The 21,219-nt window shown below is 38.8% G+C and overlaps 1 protein-coding gene across 1 annotated transcript in view; it reads right to left on the reverse strand.

Moving 5' to 3' along the window:
* Positions 1 to 21,219, reverse strand: part of tsnare1 (T-SNARE Domain Containing 1) — a 211,620-nt gene that overhangs the window by 49,854 nt on the left and 140,547 nt on the right. Inside the window, exon 9 of the mRNA XM_079836826.1 lies at positions 12,132 to 12,204. Coding sequence (XP_079692952.1) covers positions 12,132 to 12,204 — 73 coding nt within the window. The remainder of the gene's footprint in view (positions 1 to 12,131; positions 12,205 to 21,219) is intronic.

Here is a 21,219-nt window from a genome sequence, read left to right on the forward strand (position 1 = left end):
ATTTGTACGACCTCAATCGATTTTTGCTAAATCGTACGTATTTGATGAATTGGTCAATTCGTACCCCTAACCCCACCCCTAAAACCTACCCAATACTGCAGTATAGACAAATCATACGAATTCAAACGAGTGAGGTCGTACAAATTTATACGAATTAGCCAGCTCATACAAATACGTTTGAATTGGTCGTGATTTAGCGTTGCACCATAACACACAATGGCTTGGAACTCTACAAAGAAGAAAATTAGGATTTTTTTTTTTTTTTCAGTAGTAAATAAAAAGTTCTTGACATTTCCACTCTATAAGCCATCTTAGCTAAACTTTTCAGTGATTTTGTCACAATGCATTCTGGGATTGCCTATCATATCCACAAAGTATATGCTATTTTATAAGGCAACATAATTTTGCTACTACATACGGTTTTCAACTGGCTTCACATCAGTATAAATGGGCAAAATTATAATGTTTTGCTAAGATAGATAGATTTTGGAACAGAAGTAAAGTGTATAGCTTAATTTTTTATTCACCAACTAACCAAAATTTTCACACAAAAAAAAAGACAAAAAAAAGAAGAAGATGCACCATTAAATGCATTGCGAGCTCGGCTGTATAGATGAAGTGTGTAGCACTGGGATCCAAAAAGGCCAGAACTGTTTGTGCTTTGAACTAGCTGATTCACACCAGCTCTCGTTTTCTCTTTTAATTCAGTTTTTTATATGCTGAGTCCTGCTCTGGGTAAAATAACCTTATCGACTGCCAAACATGCAAACAGGCTCTGAAAACATAATACAATAACTGTTGCTTTTTAATTTCCACCTTGCTCAATTCATTTAAGGATTACAGGGACATACTTTACAATGAACAGGCTTGACAAGCTCTTATCTATAGACTCCTCAGTTGGTCACTACTGACTCAAACGCACACACGTGCGCACATTGAATACTCCTGAAAACATTAGGCTAGATAATTAATGAATCAACCAATTAGGGAGTCACAAAGCTGAGCAGTAAAACAAACACCCAATTAGTTGGGAACACAATTTAGCATTCGTAGCCACAGAATCCAATCACCTCTTTATGGAATTAATAGGCGCACTATGTACACAGACAACCTTAAGCAATGCTTAAGCAGTAAATAAACAGAGCAAGATCAGTGCTGACTGCAGAAAGACAGATGTGGCAATACTAGCACACTTGAGGAAATGTTAACATGGAAGTAACATATGCACATGATACGGTACTAATTGAATAATTTAATTTTTTTTTTTTTTTAAATCCGTAACTCAACTAAATGAAACAGCAACACGGGCAAGATTTAGAATTCGTCTGCACATTTTCATCATATCAGAACATGTCAGGCTATGTGCCAATGAAGTCATCCTACTTTAAAGGTGCGGTCACAGTTCTGTGAAATTTCATGCGCAAAATCAGATCATTTTAATTGGAATCTGCGCAATGCGAAAGTTTCACTTGAGGGTGGGAAAAGTTCACCATGCGGATTTCAAAGCTTCTTGGTTTGAAAGTGACTTGTGTGAGCTGTGCCGTATGCATTGCTACACTGTAAACCCGAAGAAGTTGGAAAACTCAAAAAACGGAAGCAGAACTTGCAGATTTTTATTTTGTAATCATACATTTTAATTGCTCTGAAATATTTGAGTAAGCCAATTCATCCACTGTAGAAAACATTTTTTTGGAAAAATGTTGAAAATTAATCATAACATATTGGCCCAATAAATGACTTCCAAATAATTATCCCCATGCAAAAAGATGCATTGTACTAATCATAGCTTAAAGTCTTCACTCAAAATTAAAATTGTATATTCACCGAACATAATTAATTGTGCTCAGTCAATCTATGAAGTCGAAGTGAAAAATCCTTGTTGCCTGAACAAGTCCTACGTCCGAAAAACGATATACGCATGCGCAAAATGCGCTTGAAGAAAAATGTTTGTGTGGAGATTTCAAATGCGGAGCCGAACCAGCAGGTGCTGAAGACCGAAAAAGACATTCCCAAGAGAAAAGAGATATTCATCTCACAAAGACGTTGGTGAGTATTTAGCACTGAAATTATTCTCCAGAGTTTTGCTTTATGACCCGGTATGAAGGTTAAAAGACATTTTGTAGAATCACAAGTTCATGCATTCATTGGGTTCATGCGTGTGTTCTCGTTTACCTCGTTTACTCTAATGGTAGCCAATAGTTTTATTTTCCTCATGTCTTATATGTCTAAAACAATAGGTAATAAATAAATTAAGTCATTTGAGTGATATGTGTGGCATGCGACCAGGTGCCGTTAGATTGCATTTGGAGTCGGACTCTTTCACGGCTTGAGTTATTGCCTTTTAATATCAAACACGTCAAGCTTGTGATTCGTCCATTCATTCGTCTCATCCTCATTATATAATGAAGTAACTTCTGTTCTGTCATTTGCCAGATGTGACGCAGGGGAACTTTGTCATTAATGTTAGTTTTTATTTTTATTTGCAGGTTTTTAGCATGCAGTGCCGCGTTTTCTTCAACACATTAAGACATCCTGTTATGCAGAAGACTTATTGAATGTATTCAGAGTTTTTCCTTATTGAAAATAAGGTATTTTCACCAAATATCCTGTGTTGGAATTTACTTGTTAATGAAGTAATGTGATTAAATGTCAACCCTGTTGTCTGTGTTCTGTATTTTGTTTAATATATTTATGTTTTTAGTCATTTTTGTCTTTTGGGACAGTGAGAAATAAACAATTGTGACTACAATTTAAAACATTTAAGTGGACCAATCTCACAGTTTCACTGTAAAACATTTCTCCAATTCAAAATGTTCTAGTGACCGATCACATCTACATTTTTTAGTTGGCCAAATTTAATTTCTGTGAATTAAATTTGATCAATTCACAGAAATTCAATTTGGCCAACTGAAAAATTTAGATGTGATCGGTCACTAGAAAATTGGATAGGCCTGACATTTTTTACAGTGTTGTTGAATTAAATTTTTCCATTGGCTCAGCATATTATTTCTAATTGAGCCCATGTTAACAGACTGTTGCCACTATGGATAAAATTCAATTCACAGAAATGCAATTTGGCCAATTGAAAAATTTAGATGTAATCACTCACTAGAAAATTTTGAAATGGAGAGGCCTTACATTTTTTACAGTGTACATTTAACTTAAAAATATCATGTAATCTCAAATTAAATTATTATTAGTGGAAACTTGACTAGCTTTAACTAGCTAATTCAATAAATGCCACTGCTTTGGTAGAATTAGCTTAGCATAGCACTTGCTGAATGAGGACAGCAATATAATACATTTAACATATATCTGTTCTCAAACTAAGGCTCCACTCATCACCATGATGGTAACCCGAAAAAAAAAAAAAAAAACATAACCGAAACTCTTCTAAACTAGCATAACAAAACATTAAACACAACTAAATCTCCCACTTAGCATGAATCTTGCACAAGACATTATATAACACTTAATTTTGGCATTTACTGTCCCTTTTGCATGTCATGGCCAATACTGGGAAATAGAAATCCCAGCCCAGTTTCAATTAAACTTAAGTTAGTCTAAATTAAAAGGAACAAGTTCATACAACTCAACATTCAGATTACTTCAAATGTGCCAGTTGAGAACTCAAAAGAAAAAAAGTTCTTAATGCTCATAAAAGTTAATTAGCTTGAACTAATTTGTTTAATTTGAGTTGGCTCTACTCAAACCAATTAATTATTTTGATCGTTAAGGTTTACAGTGTACGCTATTTACATAGACAATAGACCCTTCGCCAAAATATAGCCTTTGTCTTTGCTCAGTATAAAAATATCACTATTTAATATTACATAATACCAAAGTCCCATTAAGGCAAGTCATTTTACTCGACGGCCATCTTTGCAACACCTCTCGGGCAGCTATTTCAGTCATTAAGTACAGATCATATCTCTTTGAAACAACAAATTCTCCAAAGCTGTTCCCTATGCTTACAATTAAATTTCACTATTGGAATTATTAATGAAATCGGACAACAATGGTCTCAAAAAATGTGCTCAAATCACGACAAAACATTTATAAGTCATTTTCAGGCTAGGCCTTTTCAGGCTAGGAGCTTCTAAAGGCAGCTGCAGTGACACAATGACTTTACCAATTGTCGATTGGCTCTTTTAACTAGAAGGCGGGGCTTACTAGCCACAGTTAGACATATTGCGGGTTGCACTTTCTCCCATTCATAGTAATATAAGTGCACCGTCTTTGTATATCTAAAGTCTTTGACAAATTTGAATACATAATTTAGTAGAGTACTACAGTTTAGAGTGGAAAAAAACATTATACATGTAATTCCAATGCTAATTAAATAAACTTCACAAATTAAACATGATTGCAATGAAATTAAGTGACAAAATGTTCATTTTAAAAGCTCATTTTAAATAACTATATTTAAAAAGCGGCCTATAAAACCAAAACAAAAAATCTACTAAAAACCTACTTAATAATAAATATATATAGTAAAAATATATTTAACAAATGAGTGCCTTTAGTAATTCCATATTCCTGTTTGTGCGTGTGCATTTGTCAGAGGACAACTAACAGCACAGCAACTAATAGCACAGCGGGACTTGTTTCATTCAGGTATGTCACAATGACGTTCTGGTTTTGTCACAGAAGCCCAACTTTCTAGCTGTGCTAAAAGCACCAATGACCAATCCGAACTTCCTGCACCTGTTTATTTTCCTCCTCTGTTCTATCTCCCCCTCCTCCAACCACAGCCGTCCACAGAGACTTCCACCTCCTAACCAACACCATGGGTACAATGGTAAAGAGCAATTTAGCCGTTTCTTAACATTTCTATTTTAGGCTTTTTAAACTCTAATAGACTCTTAGCATAACAGAAATGTATCACACAGGCATTTGCTCTGGCCTTACTTCATGCACAGATCTGAGGAAGGCCTGAAAACCTCATCTGGATGCAACAGCTGTTTGTTGTTGATGTTGTTGTTGTTGTTTTTAACATGCATTTATGAAATGTTTGCATGTGCATATGTAGGTGTATAGAATCTCATAACCATCAAAAACATGATCTAAGAGAGTGTTTTTGCAGGGCATAGTTCCAGGAACATATCACAACCGCATTTCATGCTTAAGCTGTGGCTTTAAAGGAAAACAAATAAAATCTTTGGGATATGAAAGACGACGGTTGGAAGGGCACACATGTCCTAAATCCCCTAATTCAAACCTTGCATGTACTCAGTGTGTTGAAAAAGAGAAGAGTATGAGGGAGTTGAATGGCTTTACTTTCAATGAAAATGTTCAAAATTACAATGACATTACATCTGTTCCAAAACCTATAGTGAGCTCCCTCAATGTAAACCGTTTACATAAGCAACCAAAATGGAAACGTTTAGTATCATTCATATTGTACTATAGTCTTTTGTAATATTTTGATATTCCATTTTATTTTTCCATTTTTATTCGTTTTAGTTATAGAGGGTATGCACATGACGTCACTGTCAGCTGGAGTGACTGCGGTTACACTCACTGAGTGGCAAAAAGACTGAGAGGCAGCATTGGTTTACAGCGTGAATGTGCAAAACCAGGCCCGGCACCCGAGGGGAGGTCGGGGGAGGCTTGGCCACAGACCCCATGGACATCTTCGTGGCCCCCTCTAGGCCGAGGGAGACGGACTTGATAATAGCGTGTAATTTTCTCACTCAAATCACTGCCCAGGCAGTGCATTGGCACTGCTCAGGATTTACTACTGCTTCTGCTACTGATTGCTTTTAGAGGGAAAAGCTGGCCAACACTGCTGGTCTAGGATCTATTTTCTTCGTAATAATAGCATATTAGCGAAAAAGAGTTGGCGAAAGATCCAGTGCGTATCAGTATTTTCGTTCGTCAAATGATTCAATTTCCAACGTGTTTTTGCTTCCGTGAGTAATGTAGCACATAACAGACATGTTTGTTGATTTCTACAACGCAATGGCCAATCACATTTGTTGAAGTTAGAATCCACTCACCGCGCAAGTTTTGTCCAGTGTTCAGTTCTGCATGTGCACTAATCCATTCATTGTGTCGTCAGCTTCACTGATTAACATAACGGAACTTTGTGAGATCGCGTTCATTAAATGAGTGACAGCTTTTAGTGGTTATAAAGGGAGCGCTCTTGCGCACTGTCTAGACGATATAAAAAAGAATTAATAGGCCTATAATATATTTATAATTTGAATAAAACTTTTGTTTTCCATTCTTGACAAGCGGCCGCATACACGCTTCAATACATAGGCAAATCCGCATATACGAAATTGTGATGACAGAAAGTGATAAATATTTATGTATTAATGTATCAAAATCAGGCTCATATAAATGTCAGGAAAACACAATTTCCATGGATCACTGGATCTTTGGTAAATTATAAGGAACACTATATCGAGTCCAACCTTTAGTTTAAACTGATAATCATTTGTTTTACTCACGTTTTCCCCTATTAAATACAGTCATGCAGCAGCTCTTCTGCCACTCAGTCCCGGCTGAGGGGGCATGTTCTGGTGGGAAAGTGACGTCGATGCATACCCTCTATTTAGAACCTCAACTTAACCAAAAAACGAAACTTTGGCAACTAGCTGAAATAAAATAAGCATGGTTTTGGAATATTTTATTTTATTTAAATCAGTGATGTACAGTAATGAAACATTTTTAAGTATCTACACTTTATCTGAGTTTTTTTTTACTTCCCTACATTCTAAGCATAATATCCTACTTTTTACTCACTACATAACATAAAAACATATTGTTCCTCGTTATTTTGAAGTAAAGAAATTGTCACCCGTTTCCAAACGCAAAAGCGATGTCCGAATCGTTCACAAACTGATTCTCAATTAACCTGTTGGGTTGGTTCGAAAGATTAATTCATGAATTGGCTATAGGCTTCTGCTATAATGTTATAAAGCTCATAACCTTTACTAATAAAATATTTATAATATGTATAGTCAAATAAGTTAAAACTAAATAAATAGTTATGAATGTATGTGAATGTTTCAAATCATTTAAACACTGAACGAATGTTATAATAAGCAGACCTCAATGCAATGCATTCTGATATCGCCTTATCGACAGATACAGTGGCATCATTTTGTGGAAAAGTATCAGGATAACACTTAAGACACTTACAAATTTTATCCAGATGTTACCCACAAATGTATAATCTTTTAAACAAAATTTGCATTGAGAAGAAAAACAAGAAAAAAAATGACAAAATACAGTAAATAATACAAAAATCGCAATGAATGTAGCGTAATGAGAAGTCCCAAAGCACAGGAAAACAAAATATAGTCCAACTACATCCTCCAGTGTCCTTCTAAAGGGCAGAACGGCATTATTGGGTGGTTTATTGTATACCGTGTGTCCCACTAGAATCTAGCTATTTCGCTAGTCATAACTTGTGGTAACCTTCAGCATGTCTGACATCATTTCCCTGTGTAAATGTTAAGTGGCCGTGCGAGGAAGAAGTTGGGGACGAGGAAAGTTTCAATATCCCTTTTCTCTCGTGAAGTCCTTATTGTGTTACTCCATTTTCTCTCCTTTTTCATTGAGATGCGGTTGTATTGTGACCTTGAGAGAGTTAAATTAGGATGAAGACTGTGCAAAGCACATCCTTAACCTCTCCTGAAGGAATCATAGTGTCTTTACTCATCTGGCCTGTTGAATGTACAGCACACACAGGATTAATTAAAACAGCCGGAGGAAAGGACACCGTGCTGGATGGGTACCAATTAGAACAGGAATGGGCATTTTCCAACAGAGAGGCCATGGCTAAGGGTCTCTGATCTTATGTAACCATTTCATAATCAGCTCTATATAATCTTTTATATTTGATGTTCTCAAACACATGCCTTTCATAAACTGAAGTGAATGAAATACTAATGTGTGCTCACGCAAAGCAATCTGTGATCAACAATACACAGGGAAGAACAGGAATGAGTGGAACGCACAACAAATTATAGCTTTAAGGGATATTTCACCTAAAAAAACATTTACTCATCTTTTGAAAGGCATACTGTATGACTTTCTTTACAGTTATACTTCTAAAAGGCTAAATAAAGTGAAAAATATTTAAAATAGGACTAAATTGCCCACATCACTGTGTCACCATAACCTGATACAAATGCTCATGCACTACATCATCACTTGTGGGCGGGTTCACATATAGTTCACACCCCCAAGATTTGTGAAACATCAGTAGCTCAGCTTTTTTTTCCACTTACAGTAACATTTACCACTAAAGATCCACTGATATTAAAATTAGGGATGCACCGAATCCAGATTTTTGGGGTTCGGCCGAATACCGAATCCACTGGTTAAGATTCTGCCGAATCCGAAGCCGAATACCGAATCCTACTTCCATTATCAAAGTAAATACATTAATGAAGTAGGCTAAACAACGTCCACAGCAGTGTAGGGATGCTCATATTGCAAAATATGCTATGCGGTATTAAAATACAGCAGTAGTACAAGCTCCTGACTGGTGGAAAGCAAATGAAAGGCGCTTCCCGAGGCTGGCCACTCGAGGCGTTCTCTCTGTATTACCCGGGGTATCAGTGCCATCTGAAGCCTTGTTAGGCTTTTCGTAGTGTGGTTTTGGTCAAGTTTACTAAAGTAAACATTGTGACGTATGTTCATCTTGCCGCAGTTTCCTGATGGTTTATAGAACAATTACCCCGAGTCACCCTCTGTCGTGTCAAAGAACAGCACAATGGAGAGCACAGAAGGCGCGCGCAGTCATTGGAGGCGCGCGCTGCAGAGACAGACGAAGGTATAGACAAGGCTTAACTATCAACAGGCTGCGCTCCAGATGTTACTTAAAAAAAAAAAACATACAGGGTGAGGGTTGAGGTAGGCCTGCTATTTTTATTTATATTTTTATTTGACAAAAAACTAATCCGGATCTTCAAAGCTTCAAACGGATTCAGTGTATTTTCGTTTTGTCATCTTAATTTGGTAATTATTTAAGTGAAAAATATTTAGTGTAGGCCTATTTATTTTATTATTTTTATTTATATTTTATCTGATCAGTATGCTGCTGTTTACACGGTAAAATAAACCCGTAAAAAAAGTGTATTTTAAACAGGTCAAACACTCGTCAATAGTATTTTTATTTAATGCCAATTCAATATTATATCTTATCAGTTAACGGTTAATAATCGGATAATGAGCAGCGGCTGTCGGTTGGGAAAATTAACTGAAATGAGCATCCCTACAGCAGTGCATTTTTCATTTAATTTAATTTTAATTAAGAACAGGCAACATTATGCCAGGATGACTGTCCTTCCTTTGCCGTACCTGAAGTTGCTACATTTTGGCAGCTGTCTGTAGAGTCCCTCAAGGCCAATTTATTCTTCTGCGTCGAGTGTACGCCGTAGTGTACGCGCGTAGCCGACGCCGTTGTGAGCATTTATACTTCTGCGCTGTTGTCTGCGTCAATGTGCAATTACACATGCAGACGCTAGTAGGCAGTGTCCTCGGGCATGTTGGTGTAATCAAGACAACAGCCGAAGAAGAAGCAGCTTGTTGTGTAGAATCTGTACATTCATGTCGGAATATCAGCAGCAGAGAGAGAGCGGCTTTTCTTGCAGCTTGAGTTGTTGTATCTAATACAAATTAAGCATCTCTAGTTGATTAGTAAAGTTAAATAAGGCGATCTGGTTTGTGAAATCATGCGGAGCTCGTGGCCGCTGTTTTCAGCAGCGGTGGCTCGAGCAATCGATTGCTGTTGCGGAGACTTCATTCACGAAATATACCCTAATGTGTCCCTGTTCTTGATATACAATTACTGATTAACATCTTTGGTTTTAATGAGAAAATAAATAAACTATACTCAGCGGATCTATGTATTTATTTACTACCATAAAGAATCGCTGGACTGCAAAATATTGTGTTATAGCAGACGTAAGGAACTATCATCCAATTTCTGGACACACACACACACACTCCTATCGCAGATTTTTTATTTATTTATTGACCTGAGGGAAGGGTTCTGGCAGACCAATCACAGCTCTTGCGGTCCGCGTAGAATTGACGCGTTGTTACATTTTTGGAGAGGTGCGCGTCAGGGTACGGCGTAGGGTACGGCGTATCCAACGCGTCTATGTGTAGGGTACGCCGTACCCTCTGCGTGCACTCGACGCAGAAGTATAAATTGGCCTTCATGCACAACTCGTATCCTTTCGGATGTTTCATACGCAAATATTTTAACAGCGGCTATTGTTTAGGGTCCTTCTCAGCTCGAGGAAAATCGGCATTGCAAATAGAACATGTAGCTCGACTTGAATCGCCTTCTTTTGTATGAAAGTACTGCCAAACAACACGTTTTCTATTCACAAGTTCCTTTTCATTTTCTCAAGGCCTACTGGATTCGAACGGTCCACCTAGTAAACACCTTCCCACAATCAGCGGCGGCGTCATTTCCAGTGGAGCGTGCGTAGTTCGAGCCTAGGGTTCGGTTCGGTGGTAAAAAATTCTAAAGTTCGGCGGAAAACCGAACACCGTCAAAAAACCCAATATTCGGCCGAACCCGAATCCTGGATACGGTGCATCCCTAATTAAAATTCTTTAGTGACCTGGGTCGTCATTCACTACCCTCCTTGACCTAGCCAGTTGACCTTGCACCATAGCAGATTCGCTTTTTACATGGCGGAATTAGCAAGTGGAAAGACTGAGTGCTTCGCCAGAGAGGAATCCTTTCATTCTTAATATTTAAAATGTTTGTGTGCTGCTGCGCGTCCCTGTGTGTGTAATAAGCTGAGTTTACACAAATTGTGCACCTGCCTATAGGCGCATATTACTAACGCAATAACACAAAAAAAACTGCGCCATTGACTTCAGACCAGGTTTTTGAAGGTCAATGGTGCAGTCGTTTTCAGTTGCCTCAAAATACCAATGCGCCTGAACACACCTGCTTTTCAGACCAGCACGCCCATGGGCGAACAGATGGGCACGAGTGCATTTGCTATTTAAACAACGTTGTGCTTGACGTGAAAAGGATAACTGCATCGGGCTGAAACTAACAAAAAACACTGGATGCACTGGGTGCAGGGTGTATGATAGGGCCCATAGTACAAAAGTATAGGAAGCCTCATCAGCAAAACTTGAAATGGCTCAGCAATTTACTGCAGAGCAAGCTACTGAAAGCAAACAAATATTAGCGTCACAGTCACAAGATGGTGGATCTAGTGAAGAAGCTGTCAGCATTCAAAATATTGATTTTTAATGATTGAAAATTATAGTTTTGAGAATATGCTTGAGATCACGAATATAAGAGTCGGATGCTGAATGTACTGGGAAATGAGCTCTGCTGAGGACAGTGATGGTGGTGTAAAACATCTACTCAAACTGAACCCTTCCAAGCTCCAAGAGGTAACAAAATATGCGTTATTTTATTCTTCTGTAATTGTTACTCTAATATCAGGAGAGTTTTATATTATTGCGATACGTAGGTAGAGATCCATCTGTGTTAGATATAGATCCGGGTCGCTAAAGACCTGAATATGCAATAATGATTGCCGAAACATTCATGTATTTAAGGGTTAAATGTTCCCAACTTGATTAAGTTTTAAATTTAACATGCACAGTTGACTGCTGGCATGTTAAAATGTCAATTTAGGCTTAAAAATGTCTAAACAAGTGAGCAAAAACCAAATTATCCATGCTCTCCACATAGTGACTCAGTTCCTGAATCATGCTTCCCGTGTCTTTCTCTGCCTGTTACCTCTATAAACTGAATCTTTGAGGATCTTCTCTGATCTTAGTCTCCTCTAGAGGCCTTGCACTGTAGAGACTAACTCTCTGTCTGTCATGTATTGAGCTAGTGAAGGTGATGTCTTGTTTTCTCCTCTGAAACCTCAGCTCAGCACAGCAGGGGATTATGGGATGGATATGGGGGGAGAAGTGATTATCAATAAAAGGCCAGACAAACAAGGATGAGTCAATAGACTCTTAACTGGAAACAAAGAGTCACAAACACACACACACACACACACACACACACACACACACACACACACACACACACACACACACACACACACACACACACACACACACACACACACACACACACACACACACACACACACACACAAATAAGATCTCACCTATGGTGTCTCCTTGTTCATGCACCATGCTGGCCAAGTCCTTCATAATCTGATTAACGTCCAGCATGTCTCTCTGCAAAAGCAAAACAAAGGTTGCAGCTCAGAGGTGAATCAAGCTTTTATGCAATATCATGGTTCATGTGTTAGTTTGTAATAAATTAAACAACAACAAACGCAACAGAGCGATAAAAAGGAAAGAGGACTTAATGAACATAAATTACGCATTATCACACACAGTAGCTGATGCTTATAAGTGGGTGTAGATCAGATATAATTCAATAAAAAAATATATCTCATAAATTTATCTATAGACTCTCCATTAGTTTTAAAATGTAACGTAATTAAAAACATTATAGTTTAAAATAAAAACAAAAAATAAACTAAAATATATTTCCAAACAAGACTCCCAAACAAACTAAAATAAAATAAAAATGGCTTTTAGCTTTGACTACGTTATATATTATATATGTATGAGACTAAACAGGTTTTAAATTATACAAGTTAGCACATTAATTGGGTATCCCTTGTACTTAAACTAAATAAACTGAAACTAGAAAACTATAAAAAAACTAAAACTAAACTGAAACTTGATTATACAGTGAAACTAATGAAAACTAAATTAAACTGATAATAAAAAAAAAATAAAAAAAAGTTACATTTATGTTAAAAATTCAGAACTTATACAGGCCTGTTCACACCAGGGATGATAACTATAACAATAACAATAACGATTTAGCTCTAAAATCATTCTAAATATAAAAGAATAGCAAAGTCCAAACCACAACTGTAATCATAATGGCACAGTGAAACGATATGTTGAATGATTTTTTCCAGCTGATGAATGATACAAAAATTGACAGTCAATCAGAATCCATCCTGCTTTAAAGAGCTCAAGCATTTAAAGTGGCAGACAACAAAACTGCAGCGCGCTCAATTAAACAGAACAGTATCTTCCTCTGGTGTGGACAGTTATTGTTATTTTATCTTTATAGTTATCGTTCTTGGTGTGAATGGGCTTTGAGATATTATATAAATAAAGGAGTCTAAAAATGCTATTTTTATTCAATAGATGGAAAATCTAAATTGGTATAAAGAATTGTGAAATAGTTATTGTTGAATGAAAGTATGCCACTGTGACAATACTATCATATACTCAAAAACATACAACATGGAGAACAAAACAGTTAAAAATCAAACCTTTTCCTCTAGTGCTGTTTCATGTCAAAATTCCTTCTACACAGACCTGAAGCAACATGGAGTCTTCTAAACCCTGCATCTATCTCCTGCTCACAGGCCTTTTTGTCTCCATACACAACCCCATGCAAGTGCAGCTGGGTCAGTGGAGCTGAAACCATTGAGCCATTCATCACAGGTGTCTGCAATTGTTTGGGAAACTGGCAGCCATCCTGGCTCTTGGCACAAACCGTTTGGCCGGAGCCAAAATGGCCCCTAGCAAATCACACATCACTAAAGAGTTTCTGCATTTTTCTAGCTGGTCGTCAACACCATCACAGAGCAACATATTTATTTTACCCACCAAGGAGTCTGTGCAATTTAAATTTAGTGAGTAGTAATGACAAGACTTGGAGTGTCATTACGCTTGATTAGAAGACAGGAACTTAAAGGATGGTGAAGAAAAAAGCAGCATGATACACATCAAGTTAGAGCAATCATAAATTCATTTACAGTAATGTGCAGAATAGTAAACACCTCTCCATGGAGCTGAATCTCCTTTGAGAATTGGGTTTTAGCTAACAGGCACAGAATCCAGAATAAATCAAAGCATAAAGTCATACTGGCAAACATAATTCAACACACTGAATAAAGTCAGGGGGGAATAAAAGTCTGATGAAATATGAAGAAATTACTCAAATGACCTAAACAAACTTTACAGTTCTAAAACTTCCAGACAAAATAATTTCCTGTATTATCTATCAAACATAATGACATCCATCCATCCATCCATCCATCCATCCATCCATCCATCCATCCATCCATCCATCCATCCATCCATCCATCCACCATATCTATCTATCTATCTATCTATCTATCTATCTATCTATCTATCTATCTATCTATCTATCTATCTATCTATCTATCTATCTATCTATCTATCTATCTATCTATCTATCTATCTATCTATCTATCTATCCGTCCGTCCGTCCGTCCGTCCGTCCGTCCGTCCGTCTATCTACAGTATCTATCTATCCAACCATATATTTATATTTATATATATTTATATAAATACCATCCATCCATCTATCTCAAAAAGATTTATTCGTACCTGCTTTTAGTATTTAGTATTTTATACGTTTCTGTCCGGTTTCGGGGAACTGCACAGTACTGAATCTGTTTTTTTGAAAGTTAACAATGATATCTTACTAACTCTTGACTCGGGCACTTGCTGTATTTTAATATTGCTTGATTTAAGTGCTTTAGATTTGACTCAGTAGATCATGATTTTTTTTTTTTTTACAAAGACTCAATCATGTAGCTGGGTTTCAGGGGCCTGTGCAGGAGAGGTCTGCCTCTTACCTCAAGAAGAGAACATAATATAGGAAAGTGTTTCTCATCCTGTGCTCAAATTTCCCATGGTGTTCCCCATGGTTCCATTTTGGACCCTCTTCTCTTTTCTTTGTATATGCTTCCACTAGGTCATATAATTAAGAGACACAACTTATCATATAGATTCTATACTGATGACAGTCAGATTTATCTTAAAAATCTTACGGTATCTCACTCAAACATAATGATGTCTGCCTGGTGAGATATGCTCACTACAATGGATGGATGGATCTATATTTGAGACTCACCAACATAAATAAATAAATCTATGGCTTCTATCCATTCGACTAAGTAAACATGCACATGAGTATGTTTGAGTTCCTTTATATATAAAATAGTGAGACAGTGACGCATTGATTTTGAGAGCACTCTGTGCCCTTCTGCCCAGGGGGAGTCTGGGTAGTCCTGGGGGCTGAGGCGTGCAAGTTTACATCATTTATAAGGGTTATAATAAGCACACAGCGTTCCAGAGCTCCTTTATAACCCAGAATCCACAGTTCCTCCTCATGTTACCCTTTCATGAAGACCCCAGACAGCGTCACTGTCCCCTGAGACTGTATGCAGAGGAGGAGGCTCCACAGACGGCCAGTGCCACTCTGAGTAGTCAAGATGTGGTTCAGTGCTTTGGGTAACATGAGTCAATGAAGCAGTTGGAAGTTTCACAGCTTTAACTTCCCGGCCCAGATCAATCAGGGAGATACATCTAAAGAATACAAAAAACTATGACAGCTTCTTTTGTGGCCCTGGTTCAACTAGGGGGTAACCACTACCATCTTCAGTAGCCGGTAGGAAGTTTATTTTTCTTTCCACACTGGCAAATCGTTTTTATTTTTTATTTTTTTCTTGCTTTAGCATAAAAATAAAAAATAAATTAACATAAAATAAAAAAGTGCAATGAAAAGTCAAATGTAATTTGTTTAATTTACTCACAAAATAGGAAACATGCAAATTAATAAAGATTCGCTACAAGTTGAGAAAATATTTGTTGTATTTTTCTGAAATATCTGAAGTAATTAAGATAAATTAATAAAAGGTCAAAAAATATGTTGGGTTTTTTATATTTAAAGTTAAAGGTGCACTATGTAACTTTTCCGTCCACTAGAGGTCGCCTGTTCAAAACAAAGGCGTAGTTTGATGATGCCATGTTTGAGCGCAGAATCTTGGGACATGTGGTCTTCACCTCACAGCCGGTGGAAAAGAATCAAGATAGGACTCAGGAAGAAATCATGTTCTTCATGGATGCAATTATTAACGTTACTGTAGTATGAAGCAGAGCAGGACGAAGTGTTGTGGGATTGTTAATAAGATGAAGGCAACACACGCCTCTCGAGCAGTGGGACCTTTATTATGACACAGTCGCCTGCGCCACTACCGCTTTTCCGGTCATGAGTATGAGGTAACGCAGCTCTGATTATCATATATGATACATCTGAGTGTGTTGAAAATTAAGTTATGACGTTACTCTGTGCATTCGCTCGGCGGCTGCTATGGCCCTTGTTGCACACTGCAGTAAAGCGTTTCTGCAGAATAAAACCGGAAACCGAGGGTAATGCAGATATGACGCAATTGTCAGACGACTCCCTCACACGTCCCGGTTCCTTGGTTAAAATAACAATTTCTCACGATTTACAAATTGTTGGAAACATTTGGGATATTGTAAGTACTCAACTGAACAAAATATATAACACTGGCCCAGTGGTTTTTGGATAGTTTACTGAAAAAGATTTACATAGTGCACCTTTAAGTACAGTATGATGTTTTAAAAAGATATTTAAAGGTGTTTAGATAATTTTGACCAAAAACAAGATAAAAGTATTGTAATGATATACACAACCTTTCAAAAGTTTAGGGTCGGTAAGATTTTTTCCAAATGTGTTTCCTTCCATTATGTTCACCAAGGCTGCATTTATTATCAAAAATACAGTAAAACAGTAATATTGTGAAATATTATTACAAATTGAAACAAACAGTTTTTTTATATATATATATATATATATATATTGAAAACAGATAAGCAAGTTAACATTTTTGTGAAAACCGTGATATATTTTTTTAATGATTCATTGATTGATAGAAAGCTAGAACAGCATTAATTTGAAGTAAATCTTTTTATAAATCGTTTGTAACATTGCAAACGTCTTTACTATCACTTTTGATAAATGTAATGCATTTGTCCTGAATAAAAGTAATAATTTCTTTTCTTTTTTTAATGTTAAATGTTTCTGACCCCAAATCTTTCAATGGTATTGTAAAAATATTATTATTACTATTTGTTTATTTGTTTGTTTCAATGCACAATGTATACTACATTTCCCATTGTCAATAATATTACAATTTTTAAATGTTTTATATTACATACTTATACATACATATTACAATATTACATGTTTTTAAATTAAATTTACAATTACATCAATCTACGTTGTTACTGAAAGCTTTAGGCTAAAAGTGAAAAATTAAGCCAAAGCGTCTAAATTAATTAATAATGACATTGGAAATATAAATAATTTTTTGACAAACAAGAATTGTGTTTGAATTTTATTTCCAGAACTTCATCTTAATGTTGAACAGCAAAAGACAGTCCAAGAGTCATGTGGATCATATTGATGCTCTTTTTTCTTGTGCTGCGATTAAGTTGCCCATGTCAAACATCATCCTGTTTTTATTTAGAAAACGAAAGATAGAGACAGAGATGTACGGAGAGAGAGAACGGAAACACAAGTCTGATAGGACTCAAAGGGTCTGCCTTTGTTTCATTAGATACAAAATGTCAGACATCTGCTGCATCTGACACACAGGTCTGCGTTGCACCACAAACGCACACACACTTCAGTGAGAGCCGCTGACAGGAACCGCAGCAGCCACACAATTAAATGCGTGGACTGATAAGGCTATAGATGTCATGGACAAAACACACTCCCAAACAGAAGATGACTGACACTTCTATGAATGCAACATGCCAGGAAGTTTTGCTGGAGCACAGACTGACAAGAGTGAATGTGAGAGTGATTGTAAGCCATCAAAAGGCCTATATAAGACAAGAAAACACTAAGGAAAGCTCAGAGAGAGAGATATGTGAAGGAAAGAGAGGGATAGGGGAGCTGTAGTGATGGACTGACTATACCGCAGGGCCGCTGAGGTTTCCCAGTGAATTGAGAGATTATTTGGAGTTTGTGTCCACCTTAAGATAGCTGACAGGTGATGGATGGACGAGTGAAGATGAGTGAAATATTGTGAAATAATCGTATAAGGTGTTGGGGAGTAACTTGTTACAGCATTATGTAATTTAATTACAAAATAAATGTAACTGTAGTCTGTTACAGTTAATGAGGAAAAAAAATGTGTAATTAAATTACAGTTACTTATGAAAATGTTAATGATTACAAGGAGGGTTAAATCTGAATATTTTCTGTAAAAAGCTGTTGAATAATATTCATTTGTTGCTATATAATAAAATAAAATATATAAATTAGATGAAAAACATAAGACACAGTGAAAAATGTGCATTGAAAAGGTGTGGAGACATTTATTTTTGTGGCTGACCTTATTCAGACCTGCAAACTCACAAGTGGTGAAAAAGGTGACATGTTTCTGAAATAAATACTTGTAGGGGGTGTGGGGCATTGCCCCCCAGTAAAACGTTTTGGTGGTTTTAAGATGTAAATGAAGCATTCTGGTGCACTTTTTACAAGAATGTAAAGGGAAATGACAACATTTGCTGTCAAATAAAAATAATTATAAATATATTTATTCTGAAGCAAAATTATCCTCAGAGTTATATCAGCTTTTACATACCTAAATCTCCATATTTGTGATATGTAACCCAGAGCGTTGTTTACTTTAAATGTATGCATCATCAAATTATTACATTTGATCAATAAATTCAGTTATAATAATAAGACACTATAAGGCTGTTACCAATCAAATTAAATAATTTACACAAAAAAATTACAACTACAACAAAAAATGTTATGAGATATGATATGAATATACAAATAAGAAAAAAAAAATCAATGATATTTTAAACATGAAACTAAACCAACAGTAGGTGGCAGCAAGTGACCGTCTTAATGAGTGAGTCATTGACTGGTTCATTCAAACAATTCATTCAAACGCTGAATCATTCAGCAACTAAACACCGCTCTGAGTGTTGCTTTCCTTTGAAACCATTTTCGTCAGTGAAATAGAACAAAAAAGTCAATGTTGTTTGTGTCTAAAATGTAAGTAACTTAGGCTACTCTTTTATTGAACCACAAAAATCAATGTAACATTTGCATTCGTGATTATATTCAGCAAAACAGCTCCCTTAGTCGACTTGTGTTATTAACAAAAATATCATAAGTTATAAATAAAACCCAAACTTTTTACCCCAGTATGTTTCTTCTGTGAGTTTATAACTTCCTGCTGTTATGTTCATTTGTTTAGATTTCTCCACGAATGTCTCTCTCAGGCAGACTTTGTTTGTTACCAGAAATACACTTTCCCTTTCGTTCAGTCACTACGACGTAACGTTAGTGACTAACGAATGGGGGTTTCGCTTAGAAGCCTATCAACTTCGAGTTTTGAGAAAACGCCCAATGGCGTGCCAATGCCATGGGGCATGCGGAATTTGCATACGTAGCTCCGCCTCACTGCGTGAGTATATAAGGAAGTACGAGGCAATATCGCATTATGTTTCTGCTTTCGGAGCCAAGAGTACCTACCTCTTCACTCCTACAGCCTTCTGAGACTCTGTCAGCTTCTTCGAGACGAGCAGCTTTCCAGTCGGTGTTGGTGTGACGGCGCGTTCCAGTGATCGCATACTTCCTGCCTGCTGATCTGTGCAGTGGTCTGCATCCAGCTGGTGTGTGTTTCCCTGGGCGCTTCGGCATCGACTGTGAAGTTTCCTCTCACAAAAGAGCTTGCACGTGACGCGTCCTTTTCAGGATGTTTCGTCCGTGCACTTCTGGGTGCGGTAGATCGCTTTTCTCTTTCGACGGGCACGAGCGCTGTGTGACGTGTTTGGGCTTTCAGCACGCTCAGGCAGCGCTCGTGGATGACTCATGTTCTCTCTGCGGGAACCTGGCCATCTCAGTGCTACGATCGAGACTCCGTGAATTCCGTGCTGATGCCGGAACGAGAGTCCCCTCCGTCCCCCCCCAATCTGCGGTCTCCTCTGGAGGCGGCACTTTGGCTGGTGACCAGGGTGATCTGAGGGTGACGGTGTGGAATAAAGCTCCGACGCTAGTTCCTCGGCCCACACCCCCCTCTCAGGCACTTGACCCGGCCCGCGCTCAGGCGTCTACATCGGGGCCGGCTCCTGCTGTCCCGACTGTGGCGTTTGGCGCGGCGGAGGAGGAGGTGATGTCTATCGCCGCATCACAAGGTGGGCTGGAGTCATCTGAGGATGAGGATTCGGCTGTGCTGCCACCTTCGGGTGTCCCAGCATTGCCCGAGTCGGACCCAGAGTTGACAGCCATGCTCTCTCGGGCCGCCGCAGCGCTTGGACTGGAGTGGAACCCTCCGCCTCAGCCCGAGCGTTCGCGGTTGGATGATTGGTTTTTGGGGGCGGCGCGTTCGGACACCCGTCCGGCCGCTCCTCCAATACCTTTCTTCCCCGAGGTGCATGAAGAGGTCGCGCGTTCCTGGAAGGCCCCGTTGTCTTCCCGTGAACGTTTGGCGGCCTCTTCCGCCTTCACCTCTCTCGATGGAGCCGCGGCTCATGGGTACACTGGGGTCCCCCCAGTCGAACGTTCTGTTGCGATGCAACTGTGTCCACAGAGCGCTTCGTCCTGGCGTGGTGACCCAAAGCACCCCTCCAAGGCCTGTAGGTTTTCGTCATCTCTGGTGGCGAAGTCCTATAGAGCTGCGGGGCAGGCCGCCGCTTCTTTGCATACCATGGCAACTCTTCAGGCTTACCAAGCCAAGTTGCTGTGCGATATGCACGAGAGAGGGGCTGATCCAGGGCTCAGCAATGAGTTGCGTGCCGCCACCGACCTCGCTCTCCGGGCGACGAAGGTGACCGCGCGCTCCCTGGGTCAGGTGATGTCCACAAATGTGGTCCAGGAGAGACACTTATGGCTCACCCTGTCTGATATGCGCGACGCCGAGCGAACACGTTTCCTCGACGCCCCCATATCACAGGATGGGCTATTCGGCGGAGCGGTCGAGAGCTTCGCCCAACAGTTCTCGGCCGCTCAGAAGCAGACTGAGGCAATAAAATACATCCTGCCCCGGCGGTCAGCTGCTGCCTCCACCCCACCGCCCGCGCAGGTGCCTCAGCCTGCTCGCCGCCGAGGACGTCCTCCCGCGGCTTCCTCCGCCTCTGCGCCACCCAAGCAGCAGCCTCCACCCGGGCCGCGCAGAGGCAGCCGCAGGAAGGCGTCCCAGTCCGCTCCAGCCCCGCAGCCCGCGAAGAAACGCCAGGCTAAGCGGCGCTCCTGATGCGGACGGCTCAGGGATGGGCAGTTCTTTCCAGGAGACGGCGGCAGGGCCGCTCCTTCCCCCGGTGGAGGGCCGGGGGAGAATCTTTTGTTCAGCTGCT

Source organism: Gobio gobio (assembly GCF_949357685.1).
Source record: "Gobio gobio genome assembly, chromosome: 15".
Classification (NCBI taxonomy): domain Eukaryota; kingdom Metazoa; phylum Chordata; class Actinopteri; order Cypriniformes; family Gobionidae; genus Gobio; species Gobio gobio.